This window comes from Pipistrellus hanaki (genome assembly GCF_964339955.1).
Source record: "Pipistrellus hanaki genome assembly, chromosome: 3".
NCBI lineage: Eukaryota > Metazoa > Chordata > Mammalia > Chiroptera > Vespertilionidae > Pipistrellus > Pipistrellus hanaki.
Genome location: NC_140505.1, coordinates 152038804 through 152063210, shown reverse-complemented (window position 1 = coordinate 152063210; position 24407 = coordinate 152038804). Strand labels below are relative to the sequence as shown.

The 24407-nt window shown below is 36.4% G+C and overlaps 1 protein-coding gene across 1 annotated transcript in view; it reads right to left on the bottom strand.

Moving 5' to 3' along the window:
• Positions 1–224: 224 nt before the first annotated feature.
• The window catches only part of LOC311619459 (sucrase-isomaltase, intestinal-like), an 83171-nt gene continuing 58988 nt past the window's right edge, over positions 225–24407 (bottom strand). The window contains exons 13-23 of the mRNA XM_084877847.1: positions 21404–21521; positions 16188–16356; positions 14615–14731; positions 11164–11312; positions 10332–10416; positions 8252–8308; positions 6343–6473; positions 4732–4820; positions 2515–2564; positions 2171–2329; positions 225–415 (exon numbers count right to left, since the gene is read on the bottom strand). Of these exons, the coding sequence (XP_084733973.1) occupies positions 353–415; positions 2171–2329; positions 2515–2564; positions 4732–4820; positions 6343–6473; positions 8252–8308; positions 10332–10416; positions 11164–11312; positions 14615–14731; positions 16188–16356; positions 21404–21521 (1187 nt within the window). The 3' untranslated portion in view covers positions 225–352. The remainder of the gene's footprint in view (positions 416–2170; positions 2330–2514; positions 2565–4731; positions 4821–6342; positions 6474–8251; positions 8309–10331; positions 10417–11163; positions 11313–14614; positions 14732–16187; positions 16357–21403; positions 21522–24407) is intronic.

The window sequence follows — 24407 nt, the reverse complement described above, 5'->3', positions numbered from 1 at the left end:
TTCCCGAGTCCCACTACTTTTGGGGCTCACAAGCCTTCTACTTAGTTAAAAATACCTCAATAAGTTTTTCAAAGGTTTGCTTTGAAGACTAGATAATATAACCTTTCTATCAGCTCATCATTTTGACATCTATCAGTCCTTATAAGGTAGAGGAAGTTTTATCCAACATTTCCCCCTGCTTTTGTAAGAGACAAATGTCAGATAACTTGAATAATATACACACACAAGATTGAAATACTTTAATAGTATTGCTATTCAAATTAAACAATTATTTTCATTTATTCAAATAATTGTTAAGTGTTCTAAGTGATTGCTACAGATAACTTTTCACTATTGTTGTTTTGGTTATTATTCAATATTCAAAAGAAATGGTTAACTCCTGCAAAAGGGGTGCAGATATCCATAAAGTGATTTTCTGTAACATAAGAGAATAAATAAATTAGAAAATGTAAATCAATATAAAGAAACTTAGTTATAGTTGAAGATATTAGAATTAATATATGATGCTAAAAAGATAATCAAATGTAATGAAATGTTAAGGGATAATTTAATTATTTACATGTAATATATAGTGTATATTTTATATACAACATATCTAATACGTAATATATATTGGAGCAAATTACAGTTATCAAGTGCTTCATACACTCTAAGAATTAAGTTTATTAAATATTCCAATTAACTTACTTTACTCAAAAGAGATCTTTGTATTCTGCAGAACTTTATCAAGTTCTTCTGGGATTTTTTTCTCCATTCAAGATCAGCCACACACATACATGAAACCAAAATTTGTGAAACTAACTCCCCAATAGAGTTGTTTCTAGTTTTTTGACATATCAATCATTTTTCACTTATCAGGAAAGAGAAAGAGCACAGAGGGAAAAGGAAGGACAGCTCTGATTTCCTGTCTCTTCCTTACTAATTGCAACATCATTCTAAACCATTGTTTCTTCCTCTTTGAAGTCTGTATGATAATCTGGCCAGACAGATCTACCCAGGAGCATGTTGAGAATCAAACAAATTCATGTTGCTAAGAGTCTTCTGTAAATCATAAAACTTCAAATAAAGAATTACTGTTATGATTAACATATCAAACAACTTACTCAACAAAATTCCCCAGATTGAAATTCCATTCAATTAGGGGAAAATACATTTTTAATATATTATTATTTAAACTAGACGCCCAATGCATGAAATTCGTGCAAGGGGCTTGGCTTGGCTTGGCCTTCACTGTCACAGTGGCTGCCTCTATCTTGGCCCCCCACTGCTGCTGCAGCTTCTTCCAGAAGGTCATCCAGAAGATTGTCTGGCCTAATTAGCATATTATGCTTTTATTACTATAGATTACCCTGTCATCAATTACTTTTTAATTTTACAGAAGGGAATGAAAATTCAGTATCTGTGTTACTGCTCTGTGTAAGTATTAAAGACCATATGTTTCATTGTGTGATAAAGGTATTAGAAATACAATGAAGACTTCAGAGGCTCTGAAATCTATAGATCCCTCATCCTATTTAGGGCTTTGGTGTCTATTCTGCTTGCTATTAAGTTCTTCAGGGGTGGGGATCATGTCTTATATTGGTGAGCATGTTTTTATAACAAATAAAGATTTTAAAATTCTTAATAGGAGTCCAATAAATTAATGTTTCATTGCCAAATGGAACAGAAATAAAAGGAAAAGAGCTGTGAAATGTCAGGAATTTCAAGGTCAAGACTTAGTTCTGTCAATTATTAAAGTACATGACCTTGAAAGTAACTTCATCTCTTTGGATGCTCAGTTTTGTCATCTGTTAAATTAAGGCATTGAAATATAGTCCATCCAGAACCTTCCACTTCCAATTTTCTATCCGCTTTTATTCTCATTTATTTTAGCCACCCATTTATCCTTTCTTTATGTTAAATTTAGCAAGGAACACCCAGCCTTACATAACATCATTTGTGACATTTAACCCTACAAAGTTTCTAGACCTGACATGTGCATCCTTTTATCTGAAAATATAGTTCTATGCTAATTTTTCTTCCTTGAGTTTCAAAACCATGCAAGTTATTATTTTAGAAATGTTATCTGTGTCTTTGGCAAGGAAGTAACATTCAGGGAAAATTCAATTATTAGCCCTAGACATTTAATAAGGAAAATCTGCCATTTTAGTCAGTAGTGTTTAAACCTTACCCCATTGGAATTATACTTCATTCTGTTGCTTGGGATGGTTTTCCCATTCATAAAAATAACATTTGGCTTTGAAGTGAGACCAAGGATCTGAATACTGCTATATGCCAGAGGAGTAATTCCATTGTAGCCATTTTTTATCACAGTTGCTTTCAGAGTTCCCTGTCGTTAAGAAAGAGAAGAAAGAATGTTAAACCATGATAAAACACAGAATTGTACAGCTCAAAGTGGTATGGAGAATTGCTGATACTTTTAAATACTTCTTACTTTTTAAAATCCATTAGAATATACTTTCTTCATATAAATGAACTATCATGTCACAACAAATACTGAACGTTTACACTTACATTACTGTATTTGTATTCCACATAGGAGTACACTCCCCTTTCAACAGAATCTGCAAAATAAGTATTAGTGTTAGAAAATAAAGGTTGATTTTACTTTTTACTATTTTTTAAATTTAAATTCTGATTAATTAAACTCCTATGTCCACAGGTCTTGGCTAAACCTTGTACTTGGAATCCTCTAAATTACCTAGCAATTGCTGAGGGGGGAAAAGTGAATAATCAAACTTACATTTCTATTGATGGCCTTTGGAAAATGCAAAATAGGTAACCTGAGGAAGTAAACCTCATCATCTTGCCTTGCCTCCCACGTTTCTCCTCATTTTCCATACTTACTTTATATAGAAAAATGAAGAGAAAAGAGCATTGTTTAAGATAAGTTTCAACACTTCCATTTAGTATGGAGGAATATGGCATAAAACTTTGTAGACAACCTCCTCCCACATTTCTCTTTACTGTCCACAGACAAACTCACTATCACAGACAGAGGTATCTGTCTTTGTCCCTGCTTCTCTTTTGATTTGAATTCCTGTCCTCCAAAATTTAAAAACAGTCTTGCAAGTGTTAGTGATTTAATTAGTGCTTCCTGACATATTCGCTGGGTGGAGAGAAGGGAGGAATGAAAATGGATACTGCTGATTGCCATGAAAATACAAGCATTGACAGCCTCTGTACACTCTCAGTTCCTACCACAGAACCAGCCATATTGTCTATATGTAAAATTAGGAGCGCCTCTTTCTTTTCACCTTTATATTTCCTTTTTCACATTCTCTTTTTCTACCTTTTCATCTTCCTTATAAAAATGTTTGTCCTTCTGTGCTTCCTGCTTATGAAAGAGAGGCAAGGAAATAAAGACGGATGTAAAGTCAACTAATACGATGACAGAAGAAATGTTCTCAGGAGTAACCTATATGCACAGGCATTATCATCTCTTTGGAATAGTGCCCATTTTCTTGAAAACTCATTTATATTTTCAAAATGTGGCTGCTTTGAGTATATTTATCACTATAGGTAGAGTACTTATCTTCTTAACAATATAAGTCATTTCTATTCTTCCAGGGAAAGTCTTTGCTATATTTGGCTGATCTATGAGATTATGGAGATAATGGGGATAATAAGAGATAAATGAATAAACAAAACCATTGATATTGTGCCTTAGCCAGCTAAATCTTTTTTTTTTTTTTCTTCTTCAAATTCTCATCAGAGGACATGGTTAGAGAGGAGGAAGAAAGGAAGGGAGGGAAGAAGGAATAGAGAGAGAGAGTTAGAGAGGAGCATGGATGTAAGAAACATAGATTGGTTGCCTTCTGTATGTGCCCTGACTGGAGATTGAACCTTCAACCCAATTATGTCCTCCGACTGGGAACGGAACCTGATCCTGACACCTGTCAGCCCACAGGATGACACACAAGTAATTGAGCCACTCTAGCTGGGCATCGCAGCTAAATCTTGACTTGTTTTCTCAGTTCAAGTTATACCCCTTCCTCTACTACACACAATTCTTCAAACTGTGGTCCATGTCTCTCACCATAGAATACGGTTCTTCCTTCCTCCAGCCCCGTGGTCGGTAAATTTGCGGCTCTCGAGCCACATGCGGCTCTTTGGCCCCTTGAGCATGGCTCTCCCACAAAATATCATGGCCTGGGCAAGTCTATTTTGAAGAAGTGGTATTAGAAGAAGTTTAAAAAAAATTTGGCTCTCAAAAGAAATTTCAATCGTTGTATTGTTGATATTTGACTCTGTTGACTAATGAGCTTGCTGATCGCTGCTCTACCCTAACATCTATGCCACCAGAGCCAAGTTCCTACAAATTTCTATTCAAAGTTTGATTCCTCAAGATTAGAATCTCTATTCCTTCCTAGGTGAGAATAAATTAATGAGAAAAAAAATCTATTTTAGCATACTAATAAGTAAATGTTGTCTTCTCTCAGGTAACCACAGTGTGATTTGTTATTACCTTCTTGGTGATAATGTATAAATATCATATATTGCACTTTCTTAAAGATAATGGTCTCTCCTGTGTGGATTAACCCAGAGGAGTAGCTAGATCTGAGGAAATTTTCAGGTTCCTGGATAGTAATGTGGGTGGAAGTAGAATCTTAGTATGGTGTCCATTATGTCAAACTTACTTTTTTGGACTAGATCTCCAATTTTTAATTTTAAGTGAAGTCATATTGAAATTCAGAACCTTCCAACTGTTGTACATGTTGGTCTACTTACCAATAGAGTCACCATCATCCCAAAAAAGGGAGCCAGATGCTTCACCATGTTCATCTAGAGCAATTATCAGGCTAAAAGGATTCAACCGGCTGTAGAAAAAAGAAGAAAATTTGTATTTTCAAATTGAGAAGGACCTAACTCCTATCATCTCATGGAACCACCTAGAAAAATCTTGAGTCCTTTCTTAAACACCTTTACCAAATTTCTACTTGGCTTATGTTTGACTATTTCTAGTGATAAGAAACTTAAAATATCCTTAAATAACCTATTTCTGCTCTGAACTGCTCAGTCTAAGGGGAAATGAGTGATTTCAATAGCATAGGCCTCTTAAATGTGTCCCACTTAAAAAAAAAAAAAAAGAAGCAAAGGCTTCTATAATTAATAAAGTAATAAAATAAGTATTATGCTTATTGAAAATACTCCCTCACTCTCTGATTTATCTACAAAATTGCCAGTCTTTGGATCTGGAAAACTGGGAGCTAATTTTTAAAGTATGATCAAAGCGATTCCAGAAAAATGAAGTTTGAATAGCAATTCAAAGAGTCTACTGTGCTGGGAGTCATATTAACTCTCAAGAGCAAGGATGCCAGAATCCATGTGCCCTCTTTTTGTGATTCCACGTGGAGACAGGACTCAAGGATTTGATGCTAATTACTTGGTAACCCAAAATTGCATAGACAAAAGAATTGCACAGTCAATTGCATAGACAAAAGAATTGATACAACAATTTTACTTTTGGAGAAGTTGAGTTATAGTGAGAATTCCTTAAGGAAAATACTTTGGTTTGATATACAATATACTTACTTCATTAAATTGCTTCTATTAAAATGAAAAAGCATGAGACCCTCTCTTCTTTCTTGCAAATGAACTAAAATATACTAACTTGAAATCAAATGAATTTACTTTGCAAGTTAGTGCTTAAAAACTGTAAATTTAGCATATAGTTCAAGGGATCCTCAGGGACTTTTTTATATTTCAAAGTGTCTAGCCAAAACTCCTCTCTAATAATAATGCATATTTTTAAATGATTTTATTTTCAGTTAATGCTGATTATAGATTTTGAACTGCTATTATGAATCTTTGGTGTAAAATGGAAATATAAAATAATAATTATTAAAAATTCTGCTTATTTGCTAGGCAAATTATTTGATTACATATCTATGGAGGGAAAAAAGGATTAAACATAATTTCAATAGATAAAAGCATGAAGACCCTAACATAGCCTTCATATAAAACCTATGAATTCATGAATTAAAAATCACTGGCTATCTTTAAAATTACAATGGGAAGATATTTTAGACTAGCTAGCTTATAGGTGGATGAAATGCCCAACCACATCACCTGCTAATGTCTCTCCTTTTTTCTTCTGTTCCTTCTCTTCTTTTTCTCTCTTTCTCTCATAGGCACACATGAACACACTGACTCATACATACTCATGTACAAACACATACATGGACCAATATTAATTGCACTGCTGATTAAGCCACCTCCTGTCAGCGGTCTCATACTCATAGACAATCTCTCCTCAGTCACCAGTAAGGAAGTTTGACTACACAGGAAGGTCAAACCCCTAGCTCAAGGTGAGGTCTCCTGACAGAATTTGCCTAATACCTCAGCACTGTTGTTCTGGCTGGAAATTGTATTGGCAGAATATATCCTCCACGAATGAAAAGGGGAATTACATCCAGAGGAGCAGGAACTTCAACAGACTTCTTTAGCCAAGAAGGTGGTACTTGCTCCCCCTAGCACAGAACAAGCCAGAGTTAACCACTCCAATGACATCACTGGTAACAAGTAATAGATTTCAGGAGGCACAGGAAGTTGAAATCCAAATTTCTGTTGAAATGCAACAAAACACCATGGAATTTACTATAAAAAGGATGACTTAAGTGTCTATGTCACTGTTTTTTAAAAAACTTACATAAACTCCAATGTGTAAAAACACAAGAAAGCAGCATTCAATAGCATATACTAATTTCAGCAGTTCAACTTTATAACCACATTTACTTAACTAAAAAGTTAAATGGCAAGAATACAAGTTAACTTTGGGCTCCAAAGTGTTAAAATTTGATTAATAATGCTTTTGTGTGAGCATTTTTGTTGTACTTTTTTAAAAAAAAACAATTTTATTAAGACATGAAATTTAATGCAAATATTTAAGGAAATGTAGGAAGCATCTCTACAGAATATTGTTTGAAAACCATTGGTTTAATTGTTTAAGATACAATAATAACCTGACCACAGAATGGAGAATTAATAATACCACTTCCCCCAGTCACAACTAACTGGTAATTTGAAAATAGATTGTATGTCCTTTCTTCAAATGCGGAATTAGTCTTATCTTTATCATCTAAATATATTCCCATAAAAGTTCCTTGAAGACTGGGTGAAATTAGCTAATGCTCATCAAAACATACTAAAAGAATCACAGAAGAGAACTCAGTTATAGAAGAGATGTCATATTGCTTCCCTCATGTTCCACTGTTCGCCCCCATATGGACAGCTTAGCCCCCACTGGGTGTAATTTATGTGAAAATATTAGTTAGATCAATTAAATTATTGTCCTTAAGAATTTGAAATATAAGACATGGAAAATAGCCTGCCACTTACATAGAAGCACAAATGATGTAATGAAATATGCCCATTATAAAACAGAAGTCCAAAGTTTTACAAAATATAGCTCCAAAATATAGAGTCCTTTAGACACTGGGGATCTTTGGAAGCCAGTTGTTAATAAGACAAAAATGATGCCATGGAATTCTGAGTCCTGATAATGGCACAACATGGGCTGAAGTTTCACAAACTTGAAATTGAATCCTGAATTTTTCCAGGAAATCCAGTGCTGTTAGAGGTGCTGGTCTTAGATTTCTATAAGATTGTTTTTTGTCATTTCATATGTATTCCCATAATAAACCTCATACTTGAGCAAGCTTGAATGGGCTTCTGTTTCTTGCAAGATAAAGTATCAGATTCATAAATTATAGTATCTCCTACACTCTGCAAACAAGAAAATATCACTAGGTAGAGTCATTTGTTTTTAAGGATTTGAGTGTTTGCATAAAATAAATGTCTACTCCTAAAAAAACCCACAACATTCTATCTCTCATCTTAAACATATGCCAATCTATTTATGGCTTAATTACACCATTTTGAGAGGAGCAAACAATTGTAAAAAAAAAAAAAAGGGGGGGCGGGGGAGTTCATAAAGAGTCACAGCATCAGCATTATCCAGTCCAATGTTCTAGAAGTCATATAAAAAATAGTGAACTCCTGCCGGAGAGGCTCAGTGGATTGAATGTCATCCCATGGAGTAAGAAGTTCCAGGTTTGATTCTAGACAGGGCACATGGCCAGGTTTCCAACTCAATCCCCAGTAGGAGGCATGCAGGAGGCAGCTGACCAATGTTTCTATCTCTCCCTCTCCCTTGCTCTCTGAAATCAATAATATATATATACCGTGGGAAAAAAAAACATGTAAATCTCTGAGATCATAGATTATTATTTTTTAATAAAATACATACTGTGTAAAAGTCAAACCAGGATGCTTCAGGAAAATATACATACACAGATCTTGCTCCCTGTGAAAAAAAAGAAAACATTTGACTTTTCAATCCCCTTTTTAATTAAAGTATTCTAGTAAAACTACATTTTGTTCTCTTGATATTGAATTCTATCATGTTTATCATTAAAACCAAGTACTATTCAACTCAGACACGATTATGCAGTGGGGCTAGAGAACCTCCATGAAACATGATAAACATATTTATCAGAAAATATGTTTCATGTCTGGATTACTGCACATGAATGTATACTATTGATAATGTTTTCTAAAAAGCCTAGTTGGGTTTGCTATATTTCAAAATATTGTTTCAGTATAATGTAAATATATTCTATTACTAACCAGGTAAGTACTTTGTGGCATTTTAGTTCAATGGCAATTGTGATGTACTTAATAAAAAATGTAAAATATGAAATATTTATCCATTTATTTTAAATAATCTTGAGTTCTTACTAAGTATAGATTTGTTCTTCTGTATGTTACATATATTACTATGCATATGCTTCAGATTTATATACATATATGGATGTGTATATATAAACAGATATAGTAGACCACATTATTATAATTGGCCTATATTATACTCGTATATGTTGTGTGTGTGTGTGTGTGTGTGTGTGTGTGTGTGTGTGTGTGTGTTTAGGTAGAGCTGTGGTAAATTCAAGAACAATCCAAAAATACAGAAAATAGTTGCTTAGAAGAATCCCATAAAGGTCCAACTTCAGTTCTTGTGTAATCATGACAAGTTCAAAAGCTAGTGAAACTCGGCACAATGAACAGTCAGCCTTGAGAATACTTTTTCTATTTCTGGAAATTCCAATACTCAGTCCTGAAAGTTGGCACTGATTTGTGGTCAACACGTCCTCAGGACATCCATCCTGCCTATTCTCCTGCATGTGTAGCTTTCGCCCCCAGTTCTCTCAGGTTACAGTCATGTTTTCCCTCTCTTTGTAACTAAAGTCTGGGTAAAGAGCCATCTGGAGGAGAAGGAAAAATGGATTTGAAGCAGCAATTTTTAAATCCCCCCCCCCAAAAAAAAAATGAATAAAGCAGCTGGTATTCTCAGAATAGACTTTACTGCTATTACATTAGCATAGGTCAGTGGTCGGCAAACCGCGGCTCGAAAACCACATATGGCTCTTTGGCCCCTTGAGTGTGGCTCTTCCACAAAATACCACATGCGAGCGTGCATGTACAGTACAATTGAAACTTTGTGGCCCATGAGCAGAAGTCAGTTTTTGGCCTGGGTGAGTCTATTTTGAAGAAGTGGCATTAGAAGAAGTGAGGGTGTTGGTGGGTCGGGCAACGGGAGCCTCGGTTTGCCGACCACTGGCATAGGTGACCAAAGTACTTTATTTCTTTTCTTCTTATATTTGGGGGGTCAAAATCTTACTTCCGCAAATTATCTTGAGATCAATTTCAGAATCTCTAAATAGCAAAAGCATATATTTCAGTTTTGTTGAGATTTATTTAATATGAGGTTTATTTTACGTTAGGTAGAATCTATAATAATAAAAGGGTAATATGCTAATTAGACCAGACTGCTGAAAGACCTTCCGGACATCATTCAGGACATCCTTTTGGACAAAGCTGCGGCAGAGGAGGCTGAGGCAGAGGCGGTTAGCAGCTATCAGGCAGGCAGGCAAAATGGTTAGGGGCAATCAGGCAGGCAGGCAGGCAGGTGAATAGTTAGGAGCCAGTGGTCTCGGATTGTGAGAGGGATGTCTGACTGCCAGTTTAGACCTGATCCTGCAGGGATCCCTGCAGAATCAGACCTAAACCAGCAGTTGGGCATCCCCTGAGGGGTCTTGGATTGTGAGAGGGTAAAGGCTGGGCTGAGGGATGACCCCCCGCCTGTGCGTGAATTTCGTGCACCAGGCCTCTAGTAAATATGTAAATACATTGTTTTCAAATACAAGAATGAAAATGAAGTAAGAAAAACAGAAGAATATATAGCAAGCCTGGACTGGTTGTATCAAATGGCACCAAGGTAAATTATTATGAATAACTATACTGTGCTGGTATAAAACTCTGGTCCTTACCTCTTCAAGTACTGGAGTAATCATTAAAGCAGGTCCCCAAAGGAATGCTCTGTCAATTCCATGAGTCTGAGGATCTGATGTAAATCTGGATTTTTTTAGGTGAAAAAATATTAATTTAATCAAATTAATGTCTTTTCATAGGAAACTAAAGTATTACTCAACCACCTCACACTCGCCAAAAAAACACCAAAAAGATAAAAACAGGGAAAGGTTTAGGGTACAAACAGAGTTTTAGGAATAGCATCTTATTTTCAAGTAAAGCAACTGAAATCACTTGTCCTCCCTGACTAGAAGGTAAATGGGCATTAAAACTAAGGTCAAAACTATACCAAGCAATCAAATTGTCTTCAGTTTTTGTTGTTCCTTTATGCATCCTAAACAACCATTAAGGATTCAGCATCAATCTCATCTCCTTCATGGAGCTGCCCATTCCATTTCAAATTGACCCTGCCTTTCTTTGAATTTTTATAGGTTATGCCACATAATTGAGACATAAATATATAATGTTCTATATTATACTAAGTTACTTTCAAATCTGTTCATTGCAACCTTCCCAGTTCTCTGTGGGCAGGGACCACGTTTCATTCTTTTTCTATATTCCGAACTTTTTAGACAGCAAGACACAACTTTTGTTTTTGCTATGTGATTGAAAGAGTCTTCTCAACTAAATTTTTCAAATCTGTAAACTATTTCTAATCATAGTCAATGGAGAGGAAAACTGATTTGCATATTTATTTAATCCCCACATAATTCCCTTAGTAGGAGAATCCAAGTTCCTAAGATCTATATTGTAAAAAACCTAACACTGGAACAATTATTAAATGTGATTTACTCATGCATCAGTCCTCGGACCACTGTATTTCCGCTGACATGAGAATGGTAGAAGAGGGTGTATAAGTAAGGCAGCAATGAGTATCTAATCCTTAATGCAGAACGGGAAATAGCAGCAAACTCTTCTCCAAATACCCCAGGGTCTTGCTCCTATAAAAGAGAAACATTTCAACAGACCTAATAACTGAAATGGGAAATTTTAAGTCTTACTTTTATTTTCTTCTTTAGTGGTTAGGGAGAAAGAGAACATTTAAAAAATATTACTTATTTCAACTTGGAAGCCTTTCACAATAGTAGATTGCAGAGTTGTTTCTCAAATATATTATACTAGAGGCCCAGCCCATGAAATTCATGCACTCAGGGGAAGGGAGGAGTTTCCTCAGCCCGGCCTGCACCCTCTTGCAGTCTGGGAGCCCTTGGGTGTTGTCCAACTGATGGCTTAGGCCTGCTTCTCAGGTGGAGTGGGCCTAAGCCATCAGTTGGACAACCTTAGCGCTGCCACGGAGGTGGGAGCCTGGCTTCTAGCTGAGCCGCACTCCTCCTCTGGGAGCACATTGACCACCAGAGAGTAGCTCCTGGGTTGGGTATCTGCCCTCTGGTAGTCAGTGCGCATCATAGCGACTGGTCATGCCATCGTTTACCAATTTGCATATTAGTCTTTTATTATCTCTATAATAAAAAGCCAGGGTGTAACCACTGATCACGATCAAAGGCTGATCAACTGGAAGTCAGCACTGGGTTTCCACGGTGACACAGAGCTGACCACTGCAGCTGTAGGCCCAGTGACCTAGCAATGACTGCTAAGGAGGCTGTGAATCAGGCTCAGAAAGAGACCTAAAGAGATAAGTAGGGGCTGAACTGTAGCATCTGTGGTGGCAGCTTTTGACCAGCACTTGCCTCTCTCTTTCCCTCTGAGCCTGGTCAGCAGCCCTGCCTCCATTTCTCTTCCAGCCTCCACTGGGGCTACTGATAAGCCCTGCCTTTCTGATTAGGCCCTGTTGATAAGCCCAGAGATGCCGACTGGCATAGAACCTGGCCAATCAGAACCAAATCTGGGTCAACTGTGAGGAGCCAATTGCTGCCTAAGAGGTGGAGCTTTTGACCCTGACTGGCATAGAAACTGACCAATTAGAACCAAATTGGTCTGCAGAGGAGGGAAATTGAGGGTGAGATCAGGCCTGCAGGGGAGGGCAGTTGGAGGCTACCAGGCCAGCAGGGGAAGGCTTTTGGGGTCACCAGACCAGCAGAGGAAGGCATTTGGGGACATTAGGCAGGCAGGCAGGTGTGTGGTTAGGAACCAATGGTCCTGGATTGTGGGAGGGATATTTGATTGCCGGTTGAGGCCCAATCCCACAGAGATAATTCCTAAACTGGCGGTTGGACATCCCATGAGGGGTCCCAGATTGGAGCCGGTGCAGGGCAGGCTGAGGGACCCCCCCCCCACCACTGTGCACAAATTTCATGCACCAGGCCTCTACTCATACTATAATATCTGCCTGCCATCAAAGCAGAAACTTGAAATTTGCTAGATTCTGACCTACTAAAGCAAAATAACTACACATATTACAGGTTTGTCTGCAGCTACCTTATGTTATACAGGCAGGTTTTGTTAACTGATTATTTAAAAGGTTGCAATATGCTCCCTCTGTGAGAAAGTATCAACAATGCACTTTTGGTTCCTGCCAAGATGGTGCTGTAGACAAAGTGGTACTTGAATCCTCCCATAGCACCCCTCCCCCCCCCCCCACACAAACACACACAAAATTACAACTACAGAACAACCATCATTCAGACTGCCTGAAATTTAGCAGAACAGAATTTGTACAACTAAAGATATAAAGAAGAAGCCACATCGAGACTAGAGGAAGGATGGGGATGTAAAATGGGCTGGTCCCACACTCATTCATAGTGGATAAAAACCAGGAGGGATATCTCAGCTCTAAAGGTCTCCCCACCAGGGAGCAAAGGGTCCGAGCCCTATGACAAGGTTCCAGCACTGGGAAGAGAAGTTTCCATAACTTCTGGCTATAAAAACCAGCAGGAATTGTGGCTGAGTGAGACAAAGTGCTGCAGGGGTCCCAGACAGTTCCTTTTAAGAGCCTGTGTGTCGACTTACTCAGATCCATCCCCTCTGAGCTCCAGTGCTGGGGAAGCAAAATGAAGTACCAACCAACCACCTCCACCAGCAACACACTTAAGGGGCAGACTCAGCGGGCACCAGAGCCCACTGAAGTCATTCCTGCCCTGAGGGATCAGCCCCTGCACAGTTGACCCTTCACAGTGATTGCAGCCAGTCCTTGCACTTGAAGCTGACTGACCTGGGAGTAAATCTCTGCCATTGACATGACAACAGCAATCAAGGTTCAACAACAACAGAAGGATGTATGCATAGCCCAAGGGTGGGGGGGTGGCACACTTAGAGTGCCAGCTCAGGTTATCTGGGAGGCTGCGTCACTGAACTCTACAGAACACTTACTATGTAAACTCACTCTACCACATTCGGGAGACGTAGCAGCTCTAACTAATAGATAGAAACCAAAACAAGGGAGCTGCCAAAATTAGGAGACAAAAAAAATCATCTCCCAAATGAAAGAACAGTATAAAACTCCAATAAAAGAACTAAACAAAATGGAGACAAGTAATCTACCAGTTGCAGAGTTCAAGACACTGATTATAAGGATCCTCAATAATCTCAGTGAGAGCTTCAACAAAGAGAGGAGACACATAAAAAAGGAAACACATCAAAAGAGATTGGCAAGAAATATTCAAGGTGATGAAAAGCAAGTACCTAAAACCAAGATTACCCTACCAGCAAAGCTATCATTTGGAATTGAAAGACAGATAAAGACTTTCTCAGACAAGAAAAAGCTAAAGGAGTTTTCACCACCAAACCAGTATTAACCTGAAATGTTAGGACTCCTTTAAAATAGTAGGAAGGCCAGGGAGATGAGTGAAAATTTAAAGGGATTAAGAAGTGCAAAATGGTAGTTACAAAATAGTCACAGGGATGTAAAATACAATTTGGGAATATTGTCAATAATCCAGTATCAACTATGTATGGCTTCAGGCGAATATTAGATTTATCAGGATGATAATTTAGTGAGTTATATAATGTCTAGTCATTAAGTTGTACACCTGAAATTAATATAATATTGTATGTTAACTGCAATTGACAAATAAAAATTATTTAATGTAAAAAATGCATTTTTAAGGATAATTTTAGAGAAGCTATTTCTCCAACATTCATTTTTTAGTTATTCTCGCAGTTTTTTTAAATAAAACCAATAATATCTAAATTTTAAGAAATCATATATTTTGACAACTTTGTTTAAAAAGTTTGATTTAATTCTTATTTTTATGATGCTATATGTACTTTCAAACCCCAGTTCTTAAGTACAGGTTAATACTGAATACTGTACAGCAGCTACCATTTTACATTACTTCTCACTCACCTTATTTCCAATTGCATTATGGTTTCTGGAAAAGGGATAAAATGCCCCAAGTTGCATCCAACGAAGGCAAAGTTCATAGGTTGTCTCTTCATTAAACCCACAAATATCAGCTCCAATCTGGGGAGAGATTTTTATGACCTCAAAGTATATCACTTATTAATTTTGCCATAAAACCTGTGCTGAAAATTTTAAAACATGTTATTTTTAATTTTTACTGTGGAATCTAAAGATGAAAAGATCCTCTTTGAGAAAAACATTTGGAGTAAAATAGTGATAATTCCTTCTTGCCCACCTTGATTAAAAAATATTCTATGGACTATATGACAGTATAAGTGTTTTAGGTAATCAAATATGCATACAAATGCTTCCCCCCCCCCAAGTGCAGTACTATAAATTCCCTGCCTCAATATGGAAGTTAAAGACATAAAACATTTAGCTAATCCAAATCCTTAGTGGCTAACCACTCAGGCTGGAACAAAAGCCTCAGGATTATAGACCTAATTATGCTTTCCCTTTTATCATATAAAGCTACAGATACTTTGCTTCCTTATATCTAAGAAAGGTGTCTCTCAGTCTCCAAATTGTTTTATTCCTGAACTCTTTTTTTCCCCTCTCAGAAATATTATCTTTAACCCCCAAACTCAATTAATGCTGAAGTTTGTAGGCAAAAATAGCACGAAGAAATAAAGCATGGAGTCATAAAACCTGTCACTTGTAATAAAAATGTTAGTTCCCCAAACTATGGGGGTTGTGATCTACTCTACTAAAACTCTAAAATGTTCAGTGGAGGAAGAACAGGTCATGCTCCCTTCCTCTATGAAGCTGCTTATATTATAACTTTTGCCTCTGTCAGTTTCTAGTCCAGACAAAACTTGAAGTTGTATTTCACTTTCAATATTTATTTCACAATTCTTCTTTGAAAGTACCTAATCCATCACTTGAACAACAAATGCAATTCTCACGGAATTTGAGTACACAGCAATTTTACTTGAAGCTTTCCAAAATAAGACAAATATTGCACTATCTTTTATTCTTGTAAAAAGTCACTTGGATATGGGGAATCTGCTACAATAAAACTTTGAAATTTGTTATCATAGCAGCCAATTCTTCCACAGCTAAATTGTTTATCACTAGGGCTCAGATAAGAAAGTATTTTGCTATGTGTTTAGGACATTTTGCTGATTTAATTTCACTTTTTTTCCTGAGTGAGCTTTCTATTCCTCCTTCCAAATTGTCTGTCCCTTCTTTGTTTACATATTACCTATAAAGCTCATCGTAAAAGGTTATAGAAGAATTGTGAATGGGTGAAGATAGAAGTGAATGACAGAGGAAATAAACCTCTGGTTTTACCGTGACCAAGTGTCTTACTGACACAAAACAAACAAAAACAATTAAGACATATGTGGTTCTCTTGAAATCTATATAGGTTGAGGGCAATGCTAAAGTGACATTATGAAGCGTATTATTTATGATGTCCTGAAACAACTTGAGTGCATTTTATCTTCATAGAAGGCCCCAAATAACATGGGTTGACAGGCCTAAATTTAATTGAATGTTTAATTTGAAAACTTACATACGGAATCCCAAAGAGATTAAATTCTAGCATTCCAATGATTGACATATGCATATCTCTCCAACGTGAAAAGTTATCACCCAGCCAATGGCCAGTGTATTTCCCGCTCCCGACAAATGTCGAACGACTCAAAACAAATGCTCGCTTTCCGGTGGCATTCTGAGAGGCACTTGGGAAAACAGAAACACTTTCTTTAGTACTGTTCTAAAAGGATATCCCCCTCACCCCACGAACAAACAAACAAACAAAAAAACAACAACACAAAACCAACACATGATCTTAAAGTGCATGAACAAGTCCCTGTTTCATATAATTTAAGTATTTGAGCAAAGGTATAAATCTATGTGAACATGAAATGGTGGGAATGAAGAGAACAAAAAGAGAACTTGCCATATGTAAACCATTTTACACATTTCATGAAACAGCTGTTAAAAAGCATTGCTAACCATCCAAACCAAATTTTCTCATACTAAATGTTTCTTATAAGTTATACTACCAGGAAGGTAGTACAGGGTTTCTCAACCATGGCTGTATATTAGAAATATCTGAGGACTTTAAAAGAAAAAAAGGGAAGGTATCATCGTTGATCAACTAAATCAGACTATCTGGGAATGAGTCCTTGGCATCTACATTTTTTAAAATTCTGCGTTTTTTTGTTTTGTTTTGTTTTGTTTTTAATATGTGGCAGTGGCTGCCTTTATACTACAGTTGAAAATGCCAGTAATTGTAGTTTGATACTGATTATATTTTCTTAGTGAAACCTTACATGTATATGGTATAAAAATAACATGTATAGATATTTAGTATCATTATTCTAAGTTTTTGTTTTGGTTGTTTCTTGTTTGAATTTAACTTGTATGTTTAACCATTTTGGGTTTATTTTTTCTTCTTCTTAACATCAAAATCTGGTCTCCACTCTATTTCAGCTTCACTTCTAACCTTGATTGTCATTTATATTCTTTTGGCCGCTTACCAGTATATCAAACCATCCTGTTACCTCAGTGAAGTTCTGACAGGTGTTTCAATCCACATATGTACAATATACATAATAAAAACTGATTTGTTTACAAAATTGATACATCTCTTTTCATAATGGAAAAAAAAATTGCTAAAATCTAGTGAAATATAAAGCTCCTGGAAATCAGGGACCTATTTCTGATAATCTTATTGGTCTATTCCCTAGTGCCTAAAACAATGCCTGCCATACAGTAGGTGTTCCATAAATACTTCTTGAAAGCACTAAGGAAGAAACAATCATTTCTTTAATACTTCCTTGGAAGTTGAAATGGGTGAAAGTAACACCACCTTGCTACACAAACTTCTTAGGATGCTAACTTACATTTAGCTATGCAAAGAAAATGCCATTTAGCCTTGGCTAAGAAAGATGAAGTTCCTAAAATTAATTATCAGAAAAAGAGATAGAAATTTAAACAATGGTTGTCATTAAGAATGGTGACTCATTTCACAGACCACTTCATACTTTCAAATCTGTTTTTGCAAGAGGGTATTAGGGTTGGAAGGATGACCGTGGTTAATTGTACTCTGTAGGGGTTGGAAAGATCCAAATATAAGATGAGTTACTTAGGCCAAGTCACATAGTTACTCCCTGTTTTCACTCGCTCCTAGAATAAGGACTGTGCCAGGCTCTCCCAGTATTTCCTTTCCTACATTGGAGTTAGAGCTAAAATTATAGCCAACGGAGAAGTTAGAATTTATTTGGCGCTATGTTTAAGCACTTTAAAATCTAACCTACAAATAAGAAGTTAACTGAAATAGGTTTTGCAATCAAACAGATGTAGTTTAAATTTCCTCTAGCTCATCATTATAACATATAACTTTTGAGCATGGTACTTAACTACTATAAAATGGGCTAATGATGCTTAACTTCTCAGAGTGGTTATATGTATAAATGAAAATAAGTTATATATGAAAGAACCTCTCACAACCAGCTAGCACATAACAAGTGCTTACTAACGGCTCATTTCCTTCCTGTACTTTCTAAACTGTGCCCAGCAGTTACAGCCCCGGATCTGCTTCACCCGGGTTAGACAACTTGAATAGAAATTTTAGGCCATTATTTGTCTACCTAGAAATCCAAGACTCATCATTTTGTTTCTCAAGGGTAAAATAATGAGGAGGGGGGAGTTAAACTGTTAGATTAAATTGAATGATAGAGGCTGTAGTTATAATTTCAGTAAACACCTTTTATGCCTTCTCTAGATGAAGCTTGCTAATGCTTCCACTTAAAACTATTTTTATGCCTCTGGGAAGTAATTTTCATTGAGTTCCATTAAGTTCAGCATTTGGAAGTCACATTCATTTTTTATCCCTGAGGTATGAAAAGTACTCAGAAATATAATTTTCAACACTGACGAGGGATACTTGTCTACATTTCTACTCCTATTTCTCTCTCTTCTCCTCCTTCTCTTCCCCCTCCTCCTTCTCCTTCTTCATCTTCTTCTTGCCTAAATTTCTTGATGGGGGAAACACAATTCACAATTTCTTGGGTAACCTAGGTATGAGTGATACATTCTAAAATCTAAAGAACTGATTCCTTACCTTTTCAATAAAATAAGGGTGAAAAGAGTGAAGGGATTAAGCAAAGAAAACACACACACAATGCATAGACCCAGACAATAGTATATTATCAGAGGGAAAGGGGAGTGGAGGGAAATAGCAGAAGGGGAAGGGAGGACAAAATGGTAATGGAAGGAGACTAGACTTAGGTGGTGAACACAAAATATAATACATAGATGATGTATTATAGAATTATACACTTGAAGGCTATATAATTTCATTAACAAAGTAGTGGCACAGCTCATGAATTTGTACATGGGTGGGTTTCGGCCACCCATCCCTGATCAGGTGGGGGGGGGGCAATTGGGGGCAGGGATGGCCAGGAGGAGTTATTAGTGTCAAAGATCTTTTCAGGGTGTATACATGTGGCTGTCAGATGAGTTGAAGCTTCAAGGCACTTTAGTGTCAAGGACACTTACAGATTCTGTTTCTCAGCCTCTTCCTAGACAGGTAGTGTGATTTAGTTCCAACAAACCCTCTAAAGAGAGGTTGTGGTGTGATTTGGCTGCCCTCTTTGGTAGTAAGCAGTGGAGAGAGAATGTAGGAAGATGGTGGTTGTGCTGGGCACCTCTCCTGCACACCTGACTGATGGTCTAGACTGTGAGCAGTTTTCCTCCTGATCACTCGTCATTCAGGTTCCTGTTCTATGAAGGCTGAAGAGCATTTACTTACTTAAAATCACTGAACATCACACTTCAGTGATGAAGGGGGAGAGTGATTAGGGGCAGGGCTGGCAGGGGGGAAGGGCTGCAGGCAGTTGGTTGGCTGGCCCAACCCCCGATCAGGCCAGTTGGCCACCATAGTGCATGTGCTAGCCACTGGTGATTCTGGTCATTTTGGTTGTTCCACCAGTTGGCTTTTATATATATAGATGTCACTCCAAATAAGTTCAATACCATTTTAAAAAAATAAAATAAATAAACCTCAAATAGTTGTGTTGTATTATAAATCATTGTGTGAGATACAAGATGCCTTAACGAGCCAATTAACTACAAGTCATTTATTGTGCATGGCGCAGGGGGAGGTATCTTTTTCCAAATCTCTGAGCCCCCCATACAGGAAGTCTTTCTGTGTTTATTCTCTTCGAGCCTCTTTGTTTGCAGATATTACAAAGGGCTCTGTGTGAGTTATTGTTACAGACGTTGTAACCTTGAATACAAAATGAGTTTGTACTTGGCATAATTATTATCCGTATTAGTCTATTACATTGGATGGCTAGCTTGCAAGGTCAGACAGTTAAGTTTATCTGTTTCTATTATTTGAACTAAAAACAAAGTCATTTTACAGAATAACACACTGTCTAAAGTGACAGAGTTTATAATGACAGAGTTTACAGAACTAAGGACTATCTAACAGTAGCAGAGAATTCAAACAGCAGTTTTTAATACAAGATGGAGATTACTATGCTTCAGTTGCAAGCCACTTGATTCTGTTTTTTATAATTATCCCTATTAAATATATATTCTGAATGTTGTCTATCAAGTTTACTGTATATGTATTAATTTTGTTTTCTGTCAAATTAAGACCTAAATATTTTTCAGAAGTAGGTAGGAGAGACTGTGGTTAAATGACCCTTATGTTCACTTCAGCTCTGCAATTTTCTATCATGCTTACCAGACAGATTTCATTAAGGTCCCTGAACACATGGCTCTAGGACAAGGACTACATTCCAAAGCTTAAAAATGAGATGTATTTGTATAAGGCAAAAATAATCTGTTCTATTTTGATCCTGATACCGTAAAACCCAGTATTTCCGAGAGTTCACTTTATAAATCAAACCAGCTGACTATATGAGCCATATATATTTTGTCTATACTTAGAACAAATTGTGGAGGTACTCTAATGAACCTCTGTTGGAAGGAACACCTGTTTCAGACAGACAAGGGTGCAGTAAATGGAAACACAGTGTTCTATACCTGAACTCTTGAACCTAATTCTACTAATGCAGCCTATGAGAGTCTCCCTGTAGATATACACAGGGAAAGACAGAAATGGTGCAACACAGAGGGACACATAATCAGGTGGCACTGAAAGGATGCTTAGGACCTGGGATTATTAATTCCAGGAGAGAAGAGGATTACCTGCCAAGCTTCCGATGTATCACACTTGGTGTCTTAAATTTATAGCAGCACAAATTTTGACTTATGCCTCTAATGGTGGGGACTTTACCCATTAATATTTAACGAGGCTTAAAATGGCTCTATCCAGAGGTGACCAAATAGGATGAAGGTAGTACTAGTGCACATTACCCCTAAAATCTTTGTGAAGTTTATTAACAATTACTTCCTACATTCTAAAATTATCCCCAAAATCTCTAACATTTATCTGAATCAAAATTTTAGCTTTAGTTGTCTTTGACAAGTTTTTATGCTTTTAATAAGATCATTTTGCTCTGCTTTTGTGCTACTGCAACAGGTTGTTAAATATATATATAAAATTAATGAGAAAATTTAATAAAAATAATAAATCAGCAAGATAAAGTCTTTAAAGAGGAAGATTACTTACTGGTCCTTGAATAAATTAAGAAACAATAACATGTAACACTGGCTTTAAACAAACATTTCCTATTTCTTAAAGGACATTTTAATAACAATGTGCAAATACTAAAAACATTTCAAGGAGGTTTACAAACTACTCACTAGAAAGTAGGTATTGCTTGAGACCAGCCAAACAGAGAATGTGTATCATAATGATATCCCAGATAAGTCTTGGAATCGGGACATAATGTTTTCTCAGCCAACAAGCCACCTGTGATATCTAAAAATAAAATAAGAGAAATAGGCACTTTAACATAATTAAAATATCCTTCTTGTATTTTATTTGTTCGTTTCCATATTGGTCAACCTCACTAGTGTGTGAGTTTCCTGAAGACGTTAAGTATCTTTCAAGCAGTGACAACAGTGTTATACTAATATGACAAACAATTTTTTACTTGTATCTTGAATTTATGAAACAGAGTTAGCTGTTAGTATCAAGACTAAGATGGATGTCTTTCAGAAATATAAAGTTTAATATTAAAAAATCAAACAACATAATTTATACCTTAACATATTTCAAAAGAAGCATTCTATCATTTACAGATGCTTTAAAAAATATATATATTTTATTAATTTTTTACAGAGAGGAAGGAAGAGGGATAGAAAGTTAGAAACATCAATGAGAGAGAAACATTGATCAGCTGCCTTCTGCATACCCTCCACTGGGGATGTGCCCGCAACCAAGGTATAATACATGACCTTGACCAGAATCGAATCTGGAACCCTTCAGTCCGCAGGCTGATGCTCTATCCACTGAGCCAAACCGGTTTCGGCTCCGGATGCTTTTAAGTGTTTGATAAAATTGAACTTTACTCTTGACAAAAACCTTTCGGTAAAATAGTAATCAAATAAACTTCCCTAACTTTGTTAAGTTTTTCTACAAAAATACCTATAGTCAAATTCATAATTGTGAAATATTTAAAACATGTCATTGAGATTGGGAAGAAGAAGGTGCCTACCATTACCAGTTCTTGTATTGGAATTCTTAGTGAAATAAAACAAAGAAAAATAAATCCAAAGTAAAAGGAATAGAATGGGAGAACCAATGCTATAATGTGAATGTCTACAGAGAAATAAAATCCCAAAGAATCAACAGGTAAACTTTGAGAATTAGTATTATAATATAGCACATTTTCTAGATTAAAAAAATCAATATACAAAAATCAACCAGTTACACTTTATAAATCAACAACAAATACAAAGTGGAATGGCTAAAATTAGGCATTTAAAATAGTATAAAAATATAGAAAACCTAGAGAAATAAGATTAACCAAATAAATCTAAATCTTCATAAAGACATAAAATTTGAAGATTGTGCATCAAGCATATAAAGAATTCTCACACAGCACAGTGTAAAAAGTAATTTTAAAAGACAAATAAAGGGGAAAAGTACCATAGTTATTCTACTGGAAATTCTGTATTATAAAAATGTCAGTGTTTTCCAAATTGATTTATGGATTTAATGTCCAACAGCCAAAACATTCTTGAAGGAGGCCAAGGGATAAGTCTATTTTCCACATTACTTCCAGGTTCATTATAAATAAAGCAATAGAAATTAATACAGTGTCAAATTGTTAAAGGGAAAGAAAAACCAACGGAACAGAAATAGCAGTCTAAAAGTAACACAAAGTATATATAGATACCTATCATAAAAAAATAAATAGTGTAGATCAATGGAAGAAAAAAATAGCCTTTTAATTAGTTCTAGGACAATTCTGTCTCCACATGCATAAAAAAAAAAAAAAAAAATAGGCCTTGGGCAGCATTCTCAATGGTGTTAGAGCATCAGCCTGGGCACAGAAAAGTTACAGGTTCAATTCCTGGTCAAGGGCACATACCTGAATTGCAGGTTCAATTCCCAGCCCTTGTTGGGGTGTGTGTAGGAGGCAACCAGTCAATGTGTCTCCCTTGAATCGATGTTTCTCTCTTTCTCTTTCCCTCTCCTCTTCCCTCCTTTCCACTCTCTCTAGAACTCAATGGAAAAAAAATATCCTCAGGTAAGGATTAATAAAAGAAATAATGTTAGACTGTTTTTTCATACTGCTCAGAATCAACTTCAAGTTGATTGTATATGTTTATGACCTCAAATTCAAAAGTATTTCTTAAAAACTGATAAAGAAATAGATTGATAAATTTGACAGTAGTATAGTTAGGAACTTTTGTTCAACAAAAGATCCAAAAAAGAGAATTAAAAGATAAGCCAGAAATTAGAGATATTTTTTACACATATTTTTCTTTCTTGGAGAAAGAAAGCTAATGGCTCACAAGAAAAATAGGAAAAAAAACAAACAAACATTGAACAGGTCAGTAAAACCTGCAAATCCAATGAAGACAAAAAATGTTTAGTGCCATTTATAATCATTAAATACACAATGAACTGTCATTTCACACTTACCAGATTAACAAATAATAATAATAACAACAACAGCAACATGGCTGAGTAATGGTTCTATTTTCTTATGAAGCTCTGGTCAATTCAGTAAAACACCATCTTATATTTACTTTCCTTCCACCTCTGCTTCATTTCACTTTTTTCCTTACTCATTTTGCCTGGGGATTCCTTCACCTCCTACTCTTCAAACCTCCCCACAAATAACCTCATCTTTCCAGATAAGTTTTGTCTCAGGTCAGGCTCTGTTTTCTAGGAGGAAATGGGATGGGACATTCTCTGCCACTTCTGAAGGTAATGGTATAAGAATGATTTCCCTTTCATTTTTTTTAAAGCTTTTTCCCCCTTTAAAAAAATATATATTTTATTGATTTTTTACAGAGAGGAAGAGAGAGGAATAGAGAGTTAGAAACATTGATGAGAGAGAATCATGGATCAGCTGCCTCTTGCACCCCCATCTCTTCCCCCCCCTCCCCCCACACTGGGGATGTGCTCGCAACCAAGGCACAAGCTCTTGACCGGAATCGAACCTGGGACCCTTTAGTCCGCAGGCAGACATTCTATCCACTGAGCCAAACTGGTTTTGGCTCCCTTTCACTTTTCGATTGCTATGGCCAAAATTTTGTTTTTTTGCAATTCCCTCCCCCTCTCCCCCCGCACCCTGCCCCACTTCATTGATATCTGAAATTCTGGCCATGCCTTCCTTTGGCCATCATC